Below are 26,133 nucleotides of genomic sequence, written 5' to 3' on the forward strand. Positions count from 1 at the left end.
AAGTAAAGCATAAATAAAATCAAGAAAGGTTTCATGTCTCAGCTAAAAGTGAAATGAAACCTGAAAGATAAGTATTCAAAGGATGTTTTGATTGTGTCTGAAACAGCTCAGTTTTCTACCAAGTGCACTGTATTTACTTTCTACTGAGTGACTGGATTCAAAGTGGAAAACGTGTGACTCATGAAGTGTCCTCGAACGTTACGAAACATATATGGTACAACACTTAAACCCACACATGTAGAGTATTCTTTGATTTTTTTGATCAATATGGTGTGATAAAGTGCCAAAAAAATGGAGAAAAAAATGTTGTGAAAACTTCCCTGAGCCCAAAGTGACATCTTTAAATTTCTTCTTTTGTCCCAACTCCAAAAAGATTCAGTCTACAGTCATTTATGACAAAGAAAAGCAGCGAATCTTCACATTTGAGAAGCTGCAGCCAGAGAACGTTTGACCATTTTCCAGTATTTTCACTTGAACAATAACTGCAACAATTAACTGATCAACTAATCATGTCACCTCCAGATACAGCACCGTCCCGTTCCCCAGCATCGTTGCACATTAACGTTCACTGAAAGCAGCAAGTTTTATAACATTTGATTGACACGTCGTGGCTGCTTCATCAGTTTGGCGAGCGGTGTATGTGAGTGCGCCAAATCAATCAAAGGAGTCGATTTACGAAACCTTTGATCTCGAAAACATGAAACATCTCAACAACCATTAGACGGATGGGACCAAAGGACTTTTCATCCACCACCAGCAGCATGATCACGTCATTAATACCAGAGGCTGATAACGTCCAGCTGAGGCCGATGAAAGCTGATCCATGTCTGATATCAGCAGAAATCCACATTCATGACGACGCCTGGATTTTATGATCAGCTGATGTGATGAAGAGATTGAGATAAAGACAACTGGAAGTTTTCTTCGTGACTTCTCTTCTGCACAGGCTGACGTCGATGGTTTTCATGTTACATCTGCCCGTCAGAGATTTTTTATCCAGACACTTTGCATTTTAACAGATTTTACACAGAGCTGCATCTGCTCTGAGTCACCACTGAAGAAGAAGAAAAAAAGGATTTTATTAACCTGTTTTCAGCTTTTCTTTAACATCAACATTCACTTTACTCATATGATAAAGAAAAAAAAACACAGGGAGAAATGTAACCTGATGTTACAGGTGATTCTGCGCTGGCTTGTCTGCATCTGTACAGCCAAGCTGATTTTACGTGGAGTGAGCTGAAAGTATTTACACTGGTACCTCACAGACTACATCCTCTCATGCGGCTCTTTTTTTGAAAGCCTGTTATGTTTTTCCAGTAAGTAAGGAGCTGGTGTCTGTCTGTATAAACCATTAAATCTCAGGATAATAATACTTATATTGTGGTATTGAAAAGTCTTGAGACGTTACTTCTAGACCTGGTTCTTTGTTGCCACGTTGGACCGTGAACACAGGAGGCTCGTGTTTTCTGTAACAAACAGTTGCTGCTGCTGCTCCAGTCGTTAGGGAGCTCATCGTCTCTTAATGAGCAAGTGTTGATTTTGGCAACAAAGTGAAATTAATGAATCATTTTTAATTGGTTTAATCCATCCGTCAGTTATCGTTTATGCTGCTTATCGAGATCCAGGTTGCATTAATTAAATTAATTATATCATTAGGAATTATTGTTATATGCTGCTGCAAAGTGCTGGAAAATGTGATACAATAACTACTTACTACTTCAATGAACGGCTGCTGGAGGGAGCAGAGTAAATGTTTGTTTTTTAATTTATTATTGAATTTTGTTTGTTCTCATAATTTTACTCATGAGACTTTTCTATAATAATCTACTCAGTACAATCACAGTGGAGGAAATTAAGAACTGGTTTTGGTCTCATGTGGACTGGTTCAGGGAGTAAAAACTTGCAGGGACCTGGTTCTGATTACAGACAAAACACACACACACACACACACACACACACACAGAGCTGAAAATGCCTCTCAGTTGAGTCACCTGGACACCCCTCACCTGTTGGACACACCCCTAAAGAGTGAAGAGTATAGGAAAACACTGCCTAGGGGGTGTGTGTGTGTGTGTGTGTGTGTGTGTGTGTGTGTGTGTTGTGTGTGTGTGTGTGTGTGTGTGTGTGCAGTAAAATAAATCAAATACATATTTTATGATCAGGCTGTTTAGATCAGATTTCACTCCAGAATCAACAGAATCTCGTTTGTGAATCTTTTCCTTCAGATCTTTGTTTAAAGTTCACGTTTTTTTTCATGATGAAAAACAAACTGGAGACTTTTAACAGGAACTGAAGAGACTGTCATTCATCCAGCTGTGTGAAACAGCAGCACGAGCTCTCACTCCTCTGGTTTCCTCATGACTCCGTATTCCACTTTAATGTTGTGTCAGTACGAAGCTCCTTCTGTACAAGCTCGCGTGTTTTAGTTTGATGAATGAGGCTCAGAGTTCGGATTGTTACAGAGATGCTGTAGCGCCGCCCACAGGCTAAACTGATGCAGCTTTAAAAATGATGGAAAACAGCTGTGATGGGCGTCAGTTTACTGACCCTGAAACTACAGACCAGGAAATAAGTAATACTCACCTTGAGAGTCAAATGACTTTAGTTGTTAAAAAGTCAGACATTGCTCTTGAGAACTTTCTTTATGGTTAAAGAACAAGCACTGATTCTTCATTCTTCTTCTTTTGACTTCAAAATTTTCTTAACTTTCTTTGACATGCTTTCATCTTTAATAATCCTACTGATATCAAACTTATGATAACTTGATAATAAAAAGTTCTCTCTTTCTGCAGGAGAAGTATCCGTCCATCGTCTCTCTTCCTGGAGGCTGCAGGTCAGAGGTCATGACCCTGAATCATCCCGAGCTTCCAGGGTAAATAACTATCTGTATATATATGTACATTATTTACATACTCATACATTATACGTACAGTATATTCAGTGTATAGTTAACTGTATTTAATATTTTCTCCAAATCTATTGAATGTAAATACAAGCGTCATGTAAATCTCAATGAATATGACCTTGCAAAATATAATTAACACTAGCAGATGGTAGTTAGTAAATCTGCCCTCAGGTACAATACACAACCAGTTTTATAAATGTAATTGATGCATAAAAGAAATAAAATACTCAAACATAAAATATTCACATTTGGCAGCATCTCCACCAAAGCTGTAAAAGTCGATGCAGAAAACAAACTGGCACACGGTCGACCCCTGCTGTACAGTGTGAATTCAGTGCTCATTAAATTTAATGTTATCATCCTGTCTTTAGTCTCAATAATCAGTTTTGTATTTATATTTTACATTGTTATATTTTAGTTATTGGCATTTTAATTTAATTGTACTTTTATGTGAAGTAGCTGCTGTAACACTGAAGTGTCCCTCCTGGATTAATAAATACTCTGACTGATGGAGCACAGCTATAAAAACGACACTGAAATCTGTGACGGTTTTTCTGAATCCAGGGTCTCGGGACAGAAATAACTCTAAAACACCTTGAGACAGATGTGTGATTATTGGCTGTAGAAATAACTGACTACTGTTTGTGTTTCTGATTGTAGCTGCGTCCTGTTCGTTCACTGGTCAGTTGAAGTTTCCAGAGAAGGTGGAGTCGCTCCGAAAATCAACCTGCTGACAAAGATCCCAGAGAGAGGTGAGATGTTCCTCTGTCAGTTAATCTGAAGCTACACAGAAACACTGTAGGTAGTGACTGACACACAGACTGTTTACTCTGACGTAGGTTTGGTTTTATACTTTTTTTTTTACATTTTATGCCTTACTATACTATGACTTTTTTTTTGACATTTTTATGCCTTAATATACTATGACTTTTTTTTACATTTTATGCCTTACTATACTATGACTTTTCTTTTTACATTTTATGCCTTACTATGCTATGACATTTTATGCCTTACTATACTATGACGTTTTTTTGTTGTTGTTTTTTACATTTTATGCCTTACTATACTATGACTTTTTTTTTGACATTTTATGCCTTACTATACTATGACTTTTTTTTTGACATTTTATGCCTTACTATAATATGACGTTTTTTTGACATTTTATGCCTTACTATACTATGACTTTTTTTTTTTTTTTTACGCCTCACTATACTATGACTTTTTTTTACATTTTAAGCCTTACTATACTATGACTTTTTTTTTTGACATTTTATGCCTTACTATACTATGACTTTTTTTTTTTACATTTTATGCCTTACTATACTATGACTTTTCTTTTTACATTTTATGCCTTACTATGCTATGACATTTTTTTTTTTTTACATTTTATGCCTTACTATACTGTGACATTTTATGCCTTACTATACTATGACTTTTCTTTTTACATCTTATGCCTTACTATGCTATGACATTTTTATGCCTTACTATAATATGACGTTTTTTTGACATTTTATGCCTTACTATACTATGACTTGTTTTATACATTTTATGCCTTACTATACTATGAAATTTTTTGCCTTACTATACTATGACTTTTTTTTTACATTTTATGCCTTACTATACTATGACTTTTCATTTTTATTTTTTTTACATTTTATGCCTAACTATAGTATATAGTTTTTTATTGTTTGCTTGTTCAGTTTACCTGCAATTTATGATTATTTTCTATAATAAAATAAGTGAAAAATGGGACTTATACTTACAGCCCAAGGTGATCAATTCAGAGTGTTTATTTAATCATTAGAAGCCAAAGATTTAGTTTACTCACATATGAGTAAAACATTAATCTTCAATCTATCATCAAAATAGTTGACAGTTTACTTTCTGTTGATGGACTAATAAAATTATTGAGTAATTATTTCAGTGTTAAATGTACAAGCTGACCACCACCTCTATTTTCCCTCTAATTAGTCACAAATGAGTTCATTAATTCTTGGTTCTGTGACAGTAATGTTACCAAAATATACATTTAATGTAAAAACATCAGAGGTTGAACTGTATCAACAGCCTACAGAGAGTTTGACTGTCTAGCAGAATATTGATGCAGGTGAAGTGATGATCTGCACTTTGTTCCTCTGTCTCTCTGCAGCACTGCAGTTGTTCCCCTCTCAGGCTGTAGGCGGTGCTGCTGAGGCCTTTCACAGCCTGCTGAGGATTCTGGGACCTGAAGCTGCCATCGAGTCTGTGATCAGGGCGGTCAGCCTCTCACAGGACACATAACTGACGTTTACGAGTTATACGAAGTTAATGGATTAGCAGCACATAAGGGCTTTATTTTTGATATTTTCTGAATATTTGCATAATTTTTTACTTTAGACGTGCAAATAAAGTAAACACACAGACGAGTAAACACAGAGCAATGGTTTAGTCTCTTAGAAATCTTTATTCAATAGAAAGAGCACGGCTGTGACGGCTGTAACAGCAGAGCTCATTGGTCAAAATCTACAAAAATAAATAATTTAAATACAAAATGCTAGACAGCAGTGTCGCCTTTGTATTTTCAAATAGTTTCTTCTCTCAGCTATTTACACACACGCAGTTATTAGGAGTCCGTGGTATCACAGTGCTGTGATGTTTCTGCAGGTCAACGCTCAGGCAGCAGGCAGAGGCAAACCGGCCAATTAGACTCCAGCTCACCTGTCGCACCTTCATCTCTCTGTGAGGACAGAGGTCTGGACAAAGTTCTTTTTCTCAAGATTACAAAACAAAAAAGTTGTTCTCCACAGTCTCCTCCAGCCCAAGTTTGTTGCCGTCTTGTATTTTAGTTTCATTGTCGCATTGAATCCTTGACAATCGCTCAAAAACCCACAAGGTTGTTTAACAACACTTACATTTGAAGAGATTTACAGAATCCTTGAAGGTTTTTTTATTTATCTGGATAAAAAAAAAATATTACACCGCACCATAAAGAAGATTTTTTTTGCAAACTTTCAACTTTATTTTCTTAAAAAGATGAAAGCTAGAAATTACCCATATCCTAGTGAATGCAATGTGAACCAAAATTAGAAACTCAACTCAAGGTTCACTTACTCTGTTGTTCTGGTGCTTTACACACAATAATGATACACAGTCATAATCAGACTGCATTTACTCTGTTGTCATGGAAATCCTTGACCTAGAGAAGAGCAGCTGATAAAAGAATCTCAACCAAAGATCCAGTTACAGGCTTTGCTCTCAGAAAGTGGGCGTTGAGTTGAGATTTTTGTCAAATTCGGTTTCCAAGATCCAGACTGAGACATCAAGTTAAACAAAATTAGAAAAAAGGATGTTTATTTAGTCAAAATTTCTGGATCATGAAACAGGTCAAAAATCTTTTATCCGGCTGTCGGCAGAATATTTTTCATCCAGATTGTTGTTAATACTTTCAGAACAGTTGGTGACATGTTGATTAACAACCTTCTGGGTTTTTCAGATTGTCAATGATTCATCTCTAAGAAAAACAGATGCGTCAAACACGTTCATGTCATGTGGGAGTTACTGTATTAAAAAAAACATCCCTCCCTAGCCAGTGCTATCTTGAAGAGCTGCAACAATTAATCAATTAGTCGATCAACAGAATATTAATTACAACTATTTTGATAATCAATTCGACATTTCGCTAGCAAAAATCCTAAAAATTCTCAGGTTTCAGCTTCTCACACGTCTGGATCTTTGTCGCACATAAAGAAAACTGGCTTTTGTTCTGTTGATCAAATACAACAAGCAATCACCTGCTTTTGTGAGACTATATAGACAAAAGGCTTAATCAATAATGAAAATAATTGTTAGTTGCAGCCGTACTGTCTTGTGTGTAATTTTTATTTTGAACCACACAGACGTGAAAACGTTTCAACTTGAGGAAAGAAAGTTTGTGGTTGAAACGTTGTCGTATAGAATGAAAGTAAGATTGATAATGAGCATCGTTACCTAGCACCTATTTTTGATTGTAAATAGTTTACCAACCTACTAACTCTGACACGCAACAATATAATACCAAAAAAAAAATCTAACAGAGGCCAAAGTCCTGCTGTTAAAGATAAATAAATGCTGCTTGAATGGTTTTAGTGTTAAATTGTTAATGCACAGTGAACCCTCTCAGAAAGTTAAAAAAAAAAAAAAGCAATTTGTCCATTTCTACCTTCTATAAATCCCACATGACATGAACGCAGCTTCAACTCTGTGATCTAAATGTCATGAGAATATATGAGACTAACTGCAGCGGAGTTTTCTCATGATCACACTGATGAGATTTAAAAAAAAAAAAAAAAAAAAAAAAAAAAAAACTAAATCAGGATCTAATTTTACAGCTGAGACACGTCATGTTGACTTGTGTCCAGACCTCGGCTTTCTCACTCAGAGACGACGCTACAACTGGAGACCCTCCTCCCTCTAACTCCCATGAGCCTCTGCTGCCTCGCCATGCTGCCTGTCGCGTCTTCATTTCAACAGTTAGAACGATCAGTGGTTGGTTCAGTTCACTGCTGTTCACTCTCCAGCCTTTCACTCGCCCATCTCCCACACAAACAGGCAGCTAGACGTCAGTTAGAAAGGGATTGGTTAAAGGTCAAACTGTGTTTGATGGTGTTGGTCTTCCGATTGATCTCTGGATTTAAACCTTTAGTGTTTAGATTTAACAGAACCACTGACCATGTCACCCTGCTGATGTCACAGTGATGTTGACCTGCTGCAGTTGTTCATCATCAGCTGACAAGTTTCCAGAAAACACACCTGACGCTGGGAGCAAAGTGGAGTGTTCAGGATTTTCTGTCGTCTGAGGTTTTTAGTCTTGTAGTGTGATTTGTTTTCAGACGTTTGATTGGCTGATGAGGTCGTGGAGGCTGGAGAGTGAACACTGTAAACAGTGGAACTGAAGTCAAGTGTTACCAGTTTATCTGAAGCTTCAGTGACGCTGCTGGTGTAAGAGGACGATGAGGTCACAAAGTTTGTCCTTGATGACAAAAAAGACTTAATCTGGACCTGAAAAGACTCCAGTCAACATTCTGCTGATGGAGACCAACAGCTGTAGTCACCAAACTGGGGACAAGTCTGAACTCCAGGTGACGTCACGGTCCTCAGAAACCTCGCAGCGCCCCTGAGTGTGTAGAGCTTCGGTTCGGATCATTAGGCGTTCGAGGTACTGAGCGTTCACGGCTGCGTCCACAGCAGCTCAGATTTTGTCTCAGATCTCAGCTGTGAATGCAACCTGTAACAAAGTGAGTTTTCTACACACACACACATGCACACACACACACACATGCACACACACCACCCCATCATCCAGTCCTACCAGAACATTTAGGCACCAAGACAAACACAACAAACACACAACAAGCCTCTTATGGCACGAAAACCAGCGGAGCAGCAGCAAGAAGCTCGGCCTGTCTGAAGAGGACTACGCTCTGTTACCCAGAAGCCCTTGCTATGGTGAGTCACACAGGTCTACAACAGACTGGGCATGCTGTGTGTCCCTGTTCCATTAGTCATTTCTTTTGACCCCTATTATAATTAACTCCTGCTTCACTTTAACAGTTACATTAGTCCGTTCAGTCAAATCACCCTGAAGTCAGAAAGGGGACGTACTGTCACTGTGTAGATGATGATAAGATACAGAGTAAGAAGACTCTAAAGGAAGGTGATGTTTCACTTTGTTGTCTGGTGGTCGTTACCATAACGACTTTTCCATTGTGCATCAGTGTTTCTATTGTCTGTGAATTCATAGATCGGAGGTTGAACTCTGACCCGTGAGTCCACAGCAAACTCACACTTCAAATTGTGGTTTTAGGCTTCAACTGAATGGGACAAATATTCTCTAGGTCCAAGTGTAATGTAACCGTACCTTTACAAAGCTGCAAATCACCAGGTTAGTGAAAGAGGGAATTTTAGACAACTACTGAAATGCGACCGTTTCAACCTCCAACAGAAAAGATTGAATCTAGTTCCGACAACAAAAAGAGTTAAAATCATTTCTTCAACACAAACGTGGGATTTCTGTCAGAAAAAAGCAGCGGGACACAAAATTTTTAGCTTGAGGAAATCTACAAGCTGCTCAGTCAGAGGTCCCAGCTTAAAGGGTCAGTTTACTCTAGTTAATAAAATATATACATCTAATTAAAACTAATGCTTTTTTTTTTTTTTTTTTTTTTTAAAGTTCAACAGCAACTTCTCTTTTCAGAATTTGGTTCATGGAAACTATTTCCTACCCAAGAGATGGTTCCAATCAACGCTGTTTCCACTGTGTTGTGGATCATCCAGGCTAACAGAGACACTGTCTCTGAAAAGAGATGTTGCTGCTGAAAATTAAATGCTAATATAACAAACTCCCTTAAATGAAACCAAAACTATCTGACGAGAGATTTCACTAGGTCGAAGAGAGAAACTTGTATTTGGTTAAACTGACCCTTTAATGACACTAAACTTTCCTCCATCGACCTTCAACACACAATTTCTCTAAGCCCCCATTGGTGTCTTCAGTTTTCTGTCAGGAACCTAAACACATTCAATTAACTGCCACGTGTGACGAGGAAAAGCTGAAAATTCTCACATTTAAGAAGCTGAAAGCAACAAATTCTTACTAGAAAAATGACTGAAACAATTAGTAGATCATCATCAAAATTGTCGCCACTTAATTTCCTGCCAACCAACGACTCGTTACAGCCTTAGTCTCGTTAATTAAATAGTTGTGAGTTGGTCAGTGTGATGAGTCGGACTGAAAACCTCTGCTTTAAAACCTCTGGCCGCAGACATCGAATGAAAGCAAAGAATTATGGGTACAAGAACCATCTCAACTTCTCCATCCAGCTGCTGAGACGGTATGGTGATCAGATCCACTATGGCGGCTTGATAACCAGTGTTTCTGTTACCATAGTGATGCTTCAGTGGACAACCTGGATAGACAACCTACCCCCACCCCCCACCCCCAGTACATTCAGGAAATGACATCATACGTACATCACAGCCCAACAACCTTTTCTGTCCTTCACTTCTATTTTTTCTCTTTGTCAGAAGCGTTGCCAACGAGAACAAGAAGAGTCAGAGACTGTTGCCATGACTACCGCATCAGTCCTCATCAGGAGGTTAAAGGAAAGAAACAAGTCTGTCTTATAACAATACTCAGGTGTCCGTAGATACTGTTTTTTGTGCTGTAATCATCCGTCCTGATCATACTGTCCATTAAGAGACGTGGTCATGATGTGGGACTAAATCCACAGTCCTCGTTCTGTGTTAAAACACACTCCAAGTTTATATGAGGCTTCAGCTGTCTGAGTCCAGACGGATCAAAAAGATATTTTCCCAAGTTTCACTCGAAATTCCCACTTTATGTTACTGTAAGATTTATACCCAAGAACTGTAACTCGAAGGTTACAGGAAATATTTTACCCAAAATAAAACACTACTGTCCTTCAACCCCTTTGACTCTAGTTATAGCACCCGTCTCCTTGGAAAGGAAACACTTTTTAAATTTTATAACCAAAAAGTCCCACTGAGTGTAAGAGATACTGAAGCACAAACTTGTTAGAAATGGAAGTTAATATTTTTGTTTTACTGTGTGAAAAGCTGAATTTTCTTTAAAAAGTTACCAACCTAATTTGTGTAAACTCAGACGGCTGAAGCCTCGAGAAGGACGACTGTGGAGTTTGTCCCCCACCCTCATTGAAAGTGCATTAGGAAGGGATCTCTTAATGGCAAGAATGACCAGGTGAGATTATTACAGCAAACCTGTTGCAACATACATACGGGGAACTGATCCTTTAATCCCCTTGTTTGTCACCAAAGGAAAGAACAAAGCTCCCTGCAAGTTAAGCTCTCTAATGAATATGCGTCGTGACAGAACAGGTAGGTGATAGTAGGATTCACCTTCGGACAGGAGCGAGAAGTCGGGCCGCCACGACGTCACAAAAGCTCTAAGGGTAACAAAAATGACCTGGAAGTCGTTTAAACGTCTGGTGATTTAGTGGCGACTTCCTGGAGATTTTATTTTTGCTGAGCAGCAGCTGTAGCAGGAACCAGAGGGCGATACCTGTCAACATGAGCTGAGTGAGGAGGAGAAAGTGCTGCAGTGAATAAACAGCTCTGTTCTTGAAGTGATTCTAGACCTCTGGGATCAACATGGCGTCTCTCCTCTCCGTTTGAGGCATCAGCATGGCGTCGGTTAGTCCTCGTCCTCAGGGTCACCCGGCTCTGCTTGGGCTTTCACACAGGGTGGAAGAGCAGTGTGCAGTCCTCTCTCTCTGCAGCTGTGAAGATGCCCGGGAGCGGCGGCAGAGACCCCTTTGGCAAGGCACCACCAGTCCGCAAGTAGCAGGAGACGATCCTCTGGTCCAGGCGCAGCTGGCGGGGGATGCTGTCGAACGGCTTCGGGTCCAGATCCAGGATGGAGACCGAGTAGGAGAAAGCAGGAGGTCTGGAGGAGAGGAAGTCTCTGAGCCGCCTCTGACTGGAGAGACTGGAGGAGGAGGGTGAAGAAGAGTCTCACCAATTCATCCAATGTTAAGTTTGTGGCAGTTAAAGAGACTCTTCCTTCTGAGTGACCAACATCAAGAATAAACTCTTACCCTTCATCATCCTCCTTTTCTTCATTGCTGGGCACCAGGGCCACCATGATGGAGCAGTCCTTGGCTGTCATGGCGACACGATACTGATGAACCTGAAGTGAAAACATGCAGGAGTTAGACGTGCTATGATCTACAGACCGAGCAGAGACAGTGAAGGCATCACATACATGTATGAACTGCGTAAGACGAGTGTTCAGACGCCTCATTTAATAAATGATTCACAAATGAATGAACACTAGATGGTGACTTCCCTGTATGACATTTCTCATTATCAGTTCCCATGAGCCTCTGCAGCCACGACTAGGGAGAAGACTCCAACCAGAGCTGCAACATCAGACTACAAGAATATTCAGGACTCGTCGTCGCTGCACCACAGCTACCGAACTGAACCAGAGCCCAAAACTGACAGGATGTTTGCTACAGCAGTTCTCTCTGGGCCACATACTTCTACTTCTCTTAGAAAGTTGTTATGGACACAGTCTTTGTTTCATTTTCAGTGACGCAGATTTTTTTTTTTTCTCAGCTCAGTAACTGGGTTTCCAGCACAACAAAATGCTAATGTGATTTTCTATCCACCGCCATTATTGCTTACATTAGGAGTTGGTTTGTGGAGATAAACAGATGGTGGTGCTAATTTTCCAGTTGGGTACATTAACCCTTTAAAATACACCGTCCCGTGTGTTGGACATTTTGGCCTTGGTAGTTCTGCTGTAGGTGTGTCTTCATCTGTACTGGGCAAATAACACTTTGTTTGAAATATTAAAGTTTTATTTTAGGATCAGCTGATGATAGAGCGGGTTCAGACTTGCAGCTCCAAAGCTATTTTCCGAACAACAGGCACTACTACAGGTCTTGTTTTACCTTTTCTGTGCCAAAAAATAAATAAAAATAGGTGAGGCAAAAAACATTTCTACCATGTTTGTCAGTATCTCTTATACTCATCCTGACTTTAAGAGTTTCCTCTCAAAGGAAACCAGTGTTGTGACTGTAATCAAAAGGATTGAAGAACAGTAACCTTTTTATTTTGGGTACATTATTTTCAGGCTTGTGTTCAAGGCGTAACAAGTTGACTAAATTAAAAGGAGCGCCAGCAAAAGCTCAAACGGTGAAAAACAATGTAGAAAGCATGATGGCAATATGGCATTTGTCTGTTTCATGTATTAATGTGAGGAACGTTACAGTCTCTCATCACTCCACACGGATCTGACTTCACCTACTGCCAGTTCTCGTCTCTTCAGTCAAACACTTCATGTGCATCATGATTTATTCGGAAAATATGTCTTTTGTAATGTGTTGCATTGTTCATTTATCAAGACATCAACTATTCTAACTCAGCCAAGTGAGAAAACTTTCCACTTTTTTTATGCGCAAATAAAAACAGGTGGATGGAAAACCAGTCAGTGTTTGTACTGATGATTTGAGCAGAGTTAAAATGTTCCAACAGAGAGTCAGCTGACACTGTGGGAGAAATGTAACAGCAGGAAACTTGGACCAGACACAGTTTCCGGCTCTCTGTGTGACTCAGTGCGACTGGGATAATTGGGAAAATGTTAAATCAGCCTAACCTTGGCGACGGCGTACTCCACAGAGCCGTCATCATCAGTCGGACATTTCTGCAGCTTCTCCATGAAGGCCTCGTTGTACGGCCCGTCTATCTGATGATGGGTTCTGGCACAGACACAGACAGGAAGCGAGGTCAGAGACCAGATGATCACCGAGATCAATCTACACAGTTTTCTTCTGGTGCGCGTTAACTGAGTGCTACCTCTCCTTGGGGAAGTCCTGCAGGTGTTGCTCCACTCGGCGGTACAAAGGATGAAGTCCCTCAATGTCCAACGTGTCCAACATCTGAGTCTGAAGAATCCTGAACAAAACAGTGTCGCTGGGTAAACCCTGAGAGCCTGCACACACACACGGACAGACAGACAAGTGTTCAGAGGAGGGAGGTCATCATTTCTGGTCTCGTCAAACAGCTTCAGGTCAGAATTCTGGACAATGAACTGTTTAAAATCAAGATGAGTATTTAATGTCTCAAAAACAAGAACAAATGTTTTTGGTTTCATATGTTTACATAATCAGATTCTTATGTCGTGAGCAAAATGTTTGTGCTGAAAAGAGTCATGTGCTTCTTTCAAACCACAAGCTTTTCTGAAGGAGGCTGCTGCACAAGAAAACCCTTTGTCAGAGAGGAAAGAGACAAACAGGCTGCAGATAGATCTGTTCGACTGATCTACAGACACTCAGAATTCACACCAGAAAAACTAGTATTACTTGTGCCTTATGGTCTTTTGCAGAGACAAACTAGTCAAGTTTCAGGAAATATGGTCACAACTGCCACTTCCTGAGCTACAAGATTCAATACCAGCCTCAAGTGTTTTTACAGAGCATTATGATGTCGCAGTGAAGTTTACCTTCGACCATTTGGCTATAAAATGTCATCAATTCATAGTTTTATCCTATTAGACATTTGTGTTAAATTGTGTCATAACTGGCATATGAGGGGTCAAAGTGACCTTTGACCTGTGACCATCAAAACCTAATCAGATCATCCTTGAGTCCGAGTTAGTGTTTCTACCAAAATTTGAAGAAATTCCCTCAAGGAAACTGGAAAACCGAATGCCTGAAGCTGTGTGAAAACACTACATGTAATCATACATGTGGTTTATAACACCAACGCTGCAGATAAAATAAAAATGATTTTTTTTTCAAAATGTCAAAATTATTCAGTTTACAAACCAAGAAGACAACAACAAATAATCACTGAATTTGGAGATTTTTCTTTTTTTCTTTTAAATGACTGGAAACAACTGAGTTTCAAAATAGTTGCCAATTAATTTTCTGTCAATTAACTAATGGATTAATCGCCGCAGCTTTAATAAGGACAATAAATGAACGTAGTTACAAGTTTTTCATTGAGGGATTCGAGGGCTTAAGGACAGAGTGTCATAGGATGTACAGACTAAGGCCAATTTGTGATATTGGGAAATATAAATAAAACTGACCTGACTAGCTGAGCAGAGCTTAAAGCTCTATTAAAAGACCTGGCTGGACACAGAAAGAAAACAGATTGGTAGACAGGCAGGTTCTGACCGTGGCGAATCCTCTCCTTGTTGAAAAGACTGGCTTCACAGAAGCTCCGCCCTTCTCCTCGTCTGTCCGTCACCAGACCTCCATCTCCTCCTCCACCACTCAGCAGGGCGTTCACCAGGACCTAGAGAGAGAGAGAGAGAGAGAGAGAGACAGAGAGAGACAGAGAGAGATTTGATCACGAGCTTCTGATACATTCAATACAGCACCTGGTTAATATGCTCTCTGCCCTGAAACTGCAACATGAGCAGAATTTGATCCGTTGGTGAATCCTGCTGTTGGTATCGGTACGTTCTTAGTTTATTGCCCAGAATACAAATACATACTTATTTTTCATCAGGACACTTTTGTATATATCCGTTGATGCTTGTGTGTTTGTGTGGATTTACCTGGATGAAGTCGTTCAGGACAGCTTTGCCAGTCATGTGACTGTTGATTCTGTTGTTTCCGTACATGAAGTACGGTCTGAGATGATGAAGCAGAGAGTTCAGGTCCAACGAGTCGTCACTGCCTTCTTTACTGCTGTAAATACACTGACCACCCTAAAAACACACAGACAGGTCACAGGCTGATAAGTGAAATAATCATAATTTTCTAATGCTGTTGAATTTATTTATTTTTTAAAATACTTGATTCTGAATTTCTATAGCTTTGACACATTTGAAGATGAATTTTTCAGAAAATCTCTCACAGAAATATCCTGAAAAACAGAATTATCTGGTTCACAGTGAAAAGGCGGAACCAGAACTAAACTAAAAAGAGATGAAGTGTGGAGAAATCTGGTTTACTGTTATGTCAAAGTATCCATCTGTAGTTGTGTTTTGAGTCCAGGCAATAATAGAAATACTCTTCATACCTATTCAATGTGTCATAAAAATTACATCAGCACACTGTAACACTGCAGAGTGGTGCGCCTTGAGTTCATGCTTCCTGCTCATATCATTCTGCTAATCTGTCCACTCCGAGATGCTCCATGTGTTTATTTGTTTTTGATTTGACGGAAGCATCGATCGTTCAGAGAAAAGTCACATATTTCAAATACCCACTCTGAGTAACTAGAACTACCGCCTCAAGGTTGTATGACCCCACCAACCAGTCAAGATGGAGTTTACATCCATGTTTAAAAACCTAGGCAGGGGAGGACCCGGCTGTTTTGGTGCCCTGGGCAAAACCTTTTACCAGGAGCCTTTCACCTGAAACAGGTATTGCTTGCTGTAATCATTCCTCCTGTCCGTACTGACTTAGAGCTTCTTACCTAATGTGCTTTCAATGTAAAAGATGGGGGACAAAGTTCACAGTCTATAATCTGTGCAAAAATGTGTTTTTTTAAGTTCATCTGAAGCAATTATGAAACTCAGACAGCCATCGGAGTAAGACTTGGTAAGACAGTGTTTCCACACTAAGCCGAGGCGGAGGTAGTAATAATACACTTAAATTATGCTTTTCTTTATTTTCTGTCATCTATATAATGTTACAATGTTGGCTGTCCATATTAAACGTGGCCAAAGTTTCATATGATGATGTAAACTGTGGCTGAAAGACTAAAGCCACAAGCAAAGTTTGTGTTATAATGGTCATATAGGCACAAATTGTGAACCAATCCTTTAAACCTGTAGTTGTATTGATCGACCGTGTTGCTAATGGAGCTGGATGTTGTGACACAAGCACACAACGCACAAAGCTTTCACATTATAGGTGTAGACAGATAGACAGGTGTGGCTGTGGTTGTGTCTCACCTTGAAGATTTTGAAGTTGTTCTGAGGTTCTTCTATCAGGTGTCTGATGGCAAAGTGCATTCTCTGTCTGTTCCTGAGCAACACAAGAGAAACCAGGGAACATAATGTTCAGCAGCAGAACAGTACAGCAGCTTTATTATCAGTAGCTGAATCTGCACTGTGGAGTTGGGAGTAACAGTGAAGAAAATGTTGAGTCTGCAGTGTTATATATATTGGGCTGGATTATACTTAAAGGTGTTTCACTCCCATATTGTCTCAAACAACTACAAGATGTGCAGGTTTACATCACCAGCTGCACTGGACCATAACTAACAAATATTAGAAACATGTCAAAGAACATTTTAAATGTCACCGTCAGTAATCTCACCCTGAGAACAGGTCTAAAGGACAGTACAGACTGCGTGACTTCCATTTTCCATTGGCTACCTAGAGAGAGAGAGGGAGAGAGGGAGAATACAAACAAATGAAAGACAAAATGTCAAAGAGAGACAGAAGAAAGTTTGTAGTTCTGTAGCTGTACAGTAGTATTGTTCTGTATTGCAGCTATAGCCTTATGTGGCTGTACTGTAGTCCTTCAGTTATTCAAGTTTTCAACAGGAGGCGATCAGCTGGAAGGAAGACGTCTCACTTGGATTTGTTGGAATTACAAAAACAGTCGGTCCACACGTGGTTGTACAGTGATGTTCCAGAGCGGAGCTTCTTCAGAATTAATCTTTGTTCAAACATCGGCTTGCAGAGAGCACACAAACCTAACAAGTGTAGTTGCACTGTAGTTGTTCTGTATTTTTGTTTTGTGTGTACTTTACAGTGGTTGGTTGTAGTTACCTTGTAGTGTTGGTGCATGCAGAAGCGACACACTTTGGTCTTGATGTCTTTGCTGACATGTTTGGAGGACGGCAGGAAGCCACATTTAGGCTGAAATCACACCACAGAGAACAAAAAACAGCAGCTGAGTAACACAGTCATGCTCATGTGACTCCTCAGTATTTCTGGGAGACAGTGATGACATTCACAGGCAAACATTTCTGGAACTGTTGCTGCTTATCAGGAGGAAGAACATCATTTTGAACAAATGCAAGATATGGAGTTTTATTACTGAGCTGAAACTGGAATGAAAATCAGTTTTAAAACTAATGTTGGATATAATTTTAATAAATTAACTTCTAGGACTTATTCTAGGACTTCTAGGAATAATTATTCCCTGAAATAATGCCAGTGCTACTATTACATTGAAAAACAATCTTTGTATGTGTGTGTACCTTGATCTCGATGCAGAGTGGAGGAGTGTGTGTTGGCTGGTGAAGGGCTGGACATGTCAGGTTGGGCAGACAGAGAGCACAGCCGCTGTAGATGTCCATCACCTTATCACACCGCCATGCTGACACACACACAGACAGACACACACACACACACGCAGAAGCACAGAAAGAAAGAATGTGAGAATTTGCTGCATTTCCTGAATATCTTTGGGCGAGTCTTTTTGGACTATTGTTTGAAGGTTCTTCCTTTAGACAAACGTTCTGTTGACGCCTTTAAAAGGTTGAAGACTCACTTATTCAAACAGACCTTTGTCTCACCTGTTGTTTGTAATTTTGTGTTTTTAATGTCTTTCTGTGTCCAATATTGCATTGTTTGTTTTCTTTTACTTTTATGACGTCATCTTTAATAATTTTACTTATGTGAAGCACTTTGGGACGTTGTTGTTGTTGTTGAGCTAAGCTGAGCCAACTGCTGGCTCTAGCTTCATATTAACCGTACAGACACTGAGCGGCATCGATCCATTTCTCCAATTCTTGGCTGGAAAGCTAATATGCTTATTTCCCAAAATGTCAAACTAATCATTTCTCAGATTTCAATATTAAACACTACCCACAGAAATAAATAAACTCATTCTTACCTGGTCTTTGATGCTGAACTTTGATTGACAGCTGTCGTACAAACTCTAGCGGCAGTTTGACAACTTCCTGTGGAGAAGATGAAGTCAGTTGGTTGGTGAACAGAACATGTCCACCATCATTGAGCCAACAGCTTCAATGAAACCCTGATATAATATTATCTTTCTTATTGTACAGATACTAACAATCAGTCATCCTTAAGCACCAAATACTGATTTAAAATTATTTCATTACTGTGTCTTAAGTGCAGTCCACATGTACAAACACCAGACCACCTGTTAGGAACCTTCTCTAGCAGTTGAAGGAAAAATTAAAATGTTAAATCCAACTTCCAGCTTAGAATTAAAATTAAAATTAGGCACCATGTGACTTGGAGAATGTTGTTCATGTGCTAAAACCCTGCAGGCTTCAACAATATAACTCACTGTTTCTAGGAATTTGTGACGCCAGAAAACTATTTTTTTTTCACCCAGCTCTGAATAGATTATATATTCCAACTGGATCACACTATGCTTAAAGACAACCCCTCGATTTCAACAGTGGGGGTAAAATTAGTCCACCAAAAATGTTGATCAGTGACTGAACAAAAGCTGAATAAAGTCTGCAGTGGTGGCAGCAAAAAGACTCATGAGGTTGTGATCTTTTCCTGCTTCTGTCTTTAGGACATTGTTACCTGAAATGGTTTCTACCATTCAAATGGAAAGGAGTCATTTCTGGAAACTACAGAGGGCTGTATCAGAATCTGAATATTTGATTTTTCATTACTCCACCAAACCTGTGTATTTTATTTTGTCATGTGTCCGTGGTTTTTGCTTTTCATCATCTGTAGGTATTGTTTCATTTTTAGAAACACTCAATATTATAGCAGATGTTGTTTTTAAATGTGCGGTTTTAAAAAGAGACGATTTTGAGCCTTGTGTAAAACTGTCCATCACGAGTCCGACAACGTTATACAATGCTGATCAGTTAAGCACTCTTTTAATGTTTTGTAAGGTTAAAAAAACTTAGATAAAGACAAGAGCGATAAAAGATGAAAAAACATAAACATACTGAATGACAGCAAACAGTGCCTTACCCCACTGTGGATGAACTTCTCTCCCAGCAGGCTGCTCATCACATTAGAGCTGAAGTCAACAATGTTCTGGATCTGCCTGAAGGCCTGCTCTGCTGTCTGGTGGACAAACACACAGAGACGCAGGCACGTAAACACATAGGTAAAACGCAGGTTACAACCTGCTCTGAGACCTGATATCATATGTTGACAGAGCAGTGGAGTTATTTACCCACTCACAAAGACATAGAGAACACCGCAAAGTCATCTCAGTACCTGTCTTCACTATAACAACAACTGTCGTGCTCATGACAGGTGTTTCCATAGTGACATAAACAGTCCAACACTCAGAGCTTTGGAGACAGGATTAAGGATAAAGACGTCATCTTTCGACAAAATGAGCGTGAAAAATAGTGAAAGGAATGGCCATAGAGATAATCTTTATTTATAGAGTACTTTTTTAAACCCACAGTACAAAGTGCCTCACAGATGGACGCAGCTCTTCAGATCACATTACAGGTTGTGAACATTAATTAGGCTGCTGCTAGAAACCGTAGTGTTGACATCTTTAAGTTATTATAGTCTTTAGTTACTTGCAAATGCTGAAAACCAAACCTCACAAGATTCAATAAGATCACGTGGATTCAATACTGGATTTGAACTGGATAAAATAGTATCAAACCACGTTCATATTGGTTCACTCTAGGTTTTCCACATGAACATGATGGTGACATGATTGATATAAACTGCGTATGAAGCAAAATAAAATCTGTCAGTATAATGCAACACAGTTCAACAGCAGCACAAACTGTTTTTAACAAAACGTTTTAATAAAAAGAACATTATACCCTTCATGAATGTAGGAGTTATTGCAGGACTGTATTAGACTGCATTAGCAAAGTGACCATAATAAAGAGGCGATTTACATTTACTCATTTGGCAAATTTTATCCAAAGCTATATAGGTGAGTGAGGGACAACACTAAAGCAGTGGGCAATTAAGTCAATCTTTTTAAAAAAGAAGACAGGATTTCCTCCAAAGTTAGGGGATTAATACTGCTTTGTGAAATGGGCGAGTGTGGATTATAGATTAATTCTAAATATTGACACGTTTTCCTTCTGTGTCTACAAAAAAACATATAAAAATAAACCAACAACTACATCAGAAAACCTTAATAACTCTGATTTGGCTGTTGTCTGTTAGTCCTGATATTAAAAGTCCTCAATCAAATTCAGAGTGATAACAGCAGATGAGCAGCCAGTAAATTTGAATTTGAGGGATGGGTGGGGCAACACACTGGTTAACACTGGGATCAGGGACTGTGCCTTCAAGCTTATAATCTGACCAGGATGTAAAATCAACTGCTGTTCCACTGACAATGAATTGAGCTCTTAGTAAATGGAGCCTTGTACTATTGCACTGAGCCATCACACTAAATTAATGTCTGTACTGCAGCCTTGCTGACAGGTATGAACCAGAAGTTAAACCTCACCTACAGTTCATGTAACTGTCTGTTTTCTCCTCTCAGTCATCGATCGAACAGCCTGACAATCATTGTCAGGATGATTGACAGTTCTTGTTTTCACTCCGTCATCAACAGCAATCGCTTGTTGACATCTGACTGACTAACTGTAAAACCAGTTTAACACCACCGCCTGCGTGTGCATACTGGGAACAGTGTAAAACCATGACACTGTTTGCAGTCAAATGTTTGATTTGATTTGATAAAGTGTTGTTACTTTATTTAATAAATAGCTGGAGACTTCATAAATAAGTATATGGGCGGGTGTTGTTTGATGATTTGACAAAGACACAGTTATCACTTGTTATGTTGTGTATGTCGTCTATGCTCTGCAGCCTATGGGCTTTTTAACCTGTTACACAGTTTTAGCTTTAAGTCCCAGGTATGAGGTATCAGTGATCAGGGACTTGCTGCAGCTGAGAATTCAAGTTTAAAGATTTGTCATTTAACGGCTCGCTTTGCTGTAACAGGTCTTCTGACAGCAGCCATGGGGGAAATCCAATTGTTGAACTGCTCAAACTGCAGACCAAAATGTTTGACCTGTCAGACTGTCGACCGACTGGGACACCTCTGTAGCACTAATGGTTAAGGCACATACCACATAACCACAACATCCACAGTTAACCTCCCAGCTGGGGGATCTGTGTTGCATGTCATACCCTTCTCTATCCCCACACTTCCTGTCTGTATCTCTATAACAATTATCAAATAAAGAAAAACTTTTTTTTTTTTTTTAAAACAATAATTGAAAAAAGAACCCAACAGATTATTTGAGAGTTGTTCATGCAACTGCTTTAACACTGAACATCAAAAAACAAACTAAGGACAGCCAATTTGTTTGTAATTGGACCCAATTCTAAAATAAGTGTGAGTGAAAATCCACCCTAATCTGTACAGTGTCTGTCGTAATCAACAAGCCAACATTAACTCAAAAGTCGTTTCACATATCAACTCCATACAATGTCTGGAAAATCAGGTCTGGACATTGTCTAGAGTTGCCCTTTCACACATGCAACACAAAAGTAGAGATTGTCCGGGTGACACGTGTTCTCACCTACTGGATATAGTTATTTAAGGCGAGGTGTGGCAGCTGGGTGAAGCATGCGGGAGTAATGACAGACATGTCATCCACAGGCCCACTCACTGACTGAATTCTACAGACAATGAGTATTCACACATTGGCTCAATCGGACATTATATGGACTTTACACTGGCAGGGTAAAGTCTGTTTAATGTTGGATTCAACTGATTTGAACATACAGCTCCTTTAGGTAATGTCTAGAAAAGTTCAGGGTTGCACTGCATGTGAGAAAGCAGATGAGGTGTAAACGTTCCTGTGTCACATGTTCGGCATCAAGATGTTCTTACTGAGCAGTAATTTGTTTCAGCTTCAAACACACAGAGAAACTCATATTTACCTGTGGTGGGTTTTCAGAGTCCTCTGCTGGATACTTGAGCAGACGGAGAACTCTGGAAATCTGGAAGGAGAGAACAGAGAAAAGATCAGGGGAGCCTCATTAAAACACAGGACTCACAGCTGAACAACTGAGCAGGGTTAGTCCACAAGTCTCCAGCAGAGTCTTCAGCGAAATTGAAATTGCTGATACAGTTTTCCCACTGTGCATTGGGAAGAGTAAATCAATTCTGCAAAGTCTAAGGCAAATCATGGAAAAATGACTGAAAACATTTGTCTACTGAGTTGGGACAAGTGTCCCTGTCAAAAGAACTTACAAACACAATATAGTGGTTACAATACACTGCAATGAATTCTTCTGTCAGCACTAGGGTGAGATTCAGTAAAGGAAATCCATATACCTGAGAATGTGTTGACAGAACAGATATCAGGAGATTTTCGCAGCAAGTATCTGTGCCCACATTAAACCACAAGGTTTTTCCTACACAGAAAATTAAGAGGCAGCTGCCTGCGTCAAATTTTGTGTCACCTCCAGCTCTCGACAAATTTCTTCATGAAAAACACTACTTACTAAGAACGCTTCACTCACTGGATTTCTGTCATTTGTAACTGCAATTGCAGCATACGCTGAGGTGGTGGCACTGTATCGTAATCAGCACAGTGCACTGGGAAACGCACTGCCAAGACTACCAAAGAGGAAGAATTTTTCCTCAAGGTTTTCCTCCTATGAGCGTCAGTTTTTTTCCCTATAGCAGGAGTATGTCAGGCAGTGGCACCCTGATATTTCATGGTTTTTCATACAGGTGAACACTGTTTACTTTGCATCCAAGCACATCCAATTTCTTAAAAAGGTTTCCTAAAATTACTTTACACACCAATCAACAATAACTTTAAGGTGAGTTCACTAGGAGAACAATAACGAGAGCATGTGAAACAGTGCAGACATCACCTTATTATTACAGGCAGTATAAAAGTCATAATTAACGTTATCGATGTGATGGAGAGGATCAGATTCATAGAGCAAGACAGGATGTGTAGTCAAAGCAAGGGTATTCAGTTGCCAAGTCACTAGTACCAACACAAATCCAGATGTCTGTGTGATTTTAACATCACTCTATTCATCTTCTCCAAAACACTTTAAACTACCTGATTTTAGGATTTACATGAACTCCTGAATTACATTGTTTGTAAAAAAAAAAAAGTGTTTGAGTCAGGTGAAGGCAGGTACGCATGCATATGTGTGCACATGAACCAGATTGCTCAGAAAATCAGGTTTTGCAGGAGACCAGGCGAAGTGTAGCTGCAGCTGTAGCCTGGTCACTATAAAAATCCATATTTTTTTGAATGGATGCTGCAGTGAGAGGTTTTACAAACATTTTCTCCAAGCCTGTGTTCAAGATATGTTGTTTTGTCCAACTAACAGTCCAAAATTTTTAGTAGTACAATTTACTGTCATGTATGACATGAAAAGCAGCAACTCATCACATCTGGTTTCAGCTTCTCTCAGAGGCTGCAACCAGAAAATATTTGGCATCTTTGTTTGAAAAATAACTGTAACGATTAACCAGTCACGGAAATAATGGACGATTTACTTTCTTTCAGTGGACTAATTGATTAATCTTTGCAGCTCTAAACACACAACTCAATTAACGCCCACTCCTAGAAAACAAAATGTGACTAATACATCGCTAAATCCATTCCTTGCTGGTTACAACACTGCTGATGTGATGCCATGCCCTCTTAACTCGCCGATTGCTCAATAACAACACGATCAGAACAATCCTGTGAATGAGACTTTCCCACAGTCTGTCACACAGAGAGGGGGGGATTTGGGAGGCACGGTGGTACCACCCTGTCAACCCAGCGTCTACCAGCACAGATTAACCTACATGGAAGTAAACTCGGAGAAGACTTGACGAGCAGCCCGGTACAGTGTCTCTATCTCCTGGATGGGAAACCTGCTAACGGCTAAATTAGCTCCCCATTAGCTCCTCAGGAATTTATATTTTATGACTTAAATCTACACAGTCAGTGTGTGACTCTGTCTGGGCATAAATATACATGCAATTTTTCATCACTTGAGCGGGGATTTAACGTTGTTTCTTCCGTGTAACGATATTTTTCATTAGATTGACTGATCAGAACTCTTAGCAGCTGGCTAGCAAAGCTGGCTAAGGTAGCGGACACAGGCTAACGGTAACGGCGGTAAATAAAACCATGGCAGTTGACATTTCAGTCTTCAGTCAAATTCCCCAGACATTTACTACAAAGTTTCCATGGGCAGCAGCGCCAAGCTGAAGCTTATTTAGAGTTAGAAAAGTGTGAGTCAGACGGTTTGTGTCCTCCTGAATTTGGATTAGCTTCGTGTTAGCCTAGCTGACTCACCTGTACGTGTGAGACCACCAGGCTCTTGTTTCCTTCTCCGTGATACTTCCAGTCGTTTTCATCCATTTTGTCCAGCTCCATCACGTCAACGACAACAAGCCAAGCTCCTGTTAACGACCAGACAGTGGCACACGACGGCACGGCAGCAGACAAGTACTCCAACTGGTACTACTGGCAGTTGATCAGACGCACTACAGTACCGACTACCGCTGCTGCCCGGCCCCGGATGACAAAACCACTTACCAAAATACTACTTCCGATTTTGACTTTCAAAACAAAAGTCCCAGTGGGCGTACATTAAAACTGTAAAGGTAAAAAAGGTGTTACAGATGAAATTAGTTCAAGCAAGTAAATTCGCAATTCAACAAGAAAAAAAATAATATTACGGAAAATATTATTTCAAAAGGCACTCCAGAGGATCCTGGCTCTTCGTATTAACAAAAGGCTGTGGTTAGTTCCCTCATATAGCTTGAATGTTATCATTTCTATACGAAATGTCTTTGTATTTGGACTATCTTACAGTCTTTCTCATTTAAACATGTCATTGTGAAGACAGAGTCTGCATAGTGCATTATGTATTGTTAAAACGAGCAATATTAGTGTAGGATGTGGTAATTGTACGAGAAAAAGTCATATAATTTGAGAATAAAATCAGTTTTGAGGAAAATGCTGTAATCTTAGAAAAAACGTTATGATATGAGAATAAAGTCATTGTTGTATTTACAAAAAGGAATTAGTACCTATATAGATAGATACAAAGATAGATTGCGGTAGAGAAAGAGTACTTTATTAATCCCAAAGGTAGATTGCTGTGTTACAACAGCTACTTCACGTGTCACACAAAAACAAATGAGGTAGGTTAAAAAAAAAAAAGGCGAAAACTTAAAAAATTAACAACAATTATATTGTATACAATTAATAAAACAGACTAAAGAAAATATGAAGATATCGAATGCTTTGTTTTGTTTTACTGATTTTATTTCAAAGCCTTTTCAGAGTTATTCGGGTTAACTGTCTAGTTTGATTAGCTCCCTCATTGACAGGATGATGCCCTAATGTCCCGCCTACTCAGCTGTGATTGGCCAGAGCACGTAGAACCAGATGACAGGTGGGGCAGGGGGTGGGTCCATGTATTTTTGACAACTTTATGACTGACGTGAGATGATCGAGCAGAAGTGGAAACGGTTAGTAGCTCATGTGGTTCATGAGTAACACCTGCATGTATATGAGAATGAGCTGCGGGAATGGAAAAACACAACTAAAGCGTTATGATTTGATTAGAACTTATTCAAACTACCTGTGAACAACCTGAGCATTTCCATTTTATGATATAACATCCATATACTTCACGTCAATCCAGAGGGAAATATTGTATTTTTTACTTTCCGATACATCTATTAAACTACTTAAGTAACTATTTACTTAACAAATTAAATACAAAACCTGTGATTTCTTTTACATAAGAAAAAGATCTGAATATTTCCTCCAACCCCACCAGGAAATATCAAACTCTCCTTTATTGGAACTTTACATACAAGTACAGTTTC

The 26,133-nt window shown here is 39.5% G+C and overlaps 2 protein-coding genes across 2 annotated transcripts in view; one reads left to right on the top strand and one right to left on the bottom strand.

Annotated features, from left to right (window-relative positions):
• cenpp (centromere protein P) overlaps positions 1-5,319 on the top strand; it is a 90,567-nt gene extending 85,248 nt beyond the window's left edge. The window contains exons 6-8 of the mRNA XM_056402383.1: positions 2,793-2,872; positions 3,566-3,657; positions 5,055-5,319. Coding sequence (XP_056258358.1) covers positions 2,793-2,872; positions 3,566-3,657; positions 5,055-5,185 — 303 coding nt within the window. The 3' untranslated portion in view covers positions 5,186-5,319. The remainder of the gene's footprint in view (positions 1-2,792; positions 2,873-3,565; positions 3,658-5,054) is intronic.
• Positions 5,320-5,328: 9 nt separating this feature from the next.
• On the bottom strand, positions 5,329-24,788 carry ippk (inositol 1,3,4,5,6-pentakisphosphate 2-kinase). Its single transcript, XM_056402361.1, has 14 exons — positions 24,587-24,788; positions 22,206-22,265; positions 19,290-19,385; positions 18,217-18,283; positions 17,579-17,697; positions 17,145-17,234; positions 16,687-16,745; positions 16,320-16,392; positions 14,973-15,125; positions 14,587-14,707; positions 13,262-13,397; positions 13,062-13,164; positions 11,497-11,588; positions 5,329-11,387 (listed from the first exon to the last, which is right to left on the bottom strand). The coding sequence occupies exons 1-14, from the start codon at positions 24,665-24,667 to the stop codon at positions 11,135-11,137; spliced, it is 1,503 nt and encodes a 500-aa protein (XP_056258336.1). The 5' UTR covers positions 24,668-24,788; the 3' UTR covers positions 5,329-11,134.
• Positions 24,789-26,133: the final 1,345 nt, after the last annotated feature.

This window comes from Seriola aureovittata, chromosome 2 (assembly GCF_021018895.1).
Source record: "Seriola aureovittata isolate HTS-2021-v1 ecotype China chromosome 2, ASM2101889v1, whole genome shotgun sequence".
NCBI lineage: Eukaryota > Metazoa > Chordata > Actinopteri > Carangiformes > Carangidae > Seriola > Seriola aureovittata.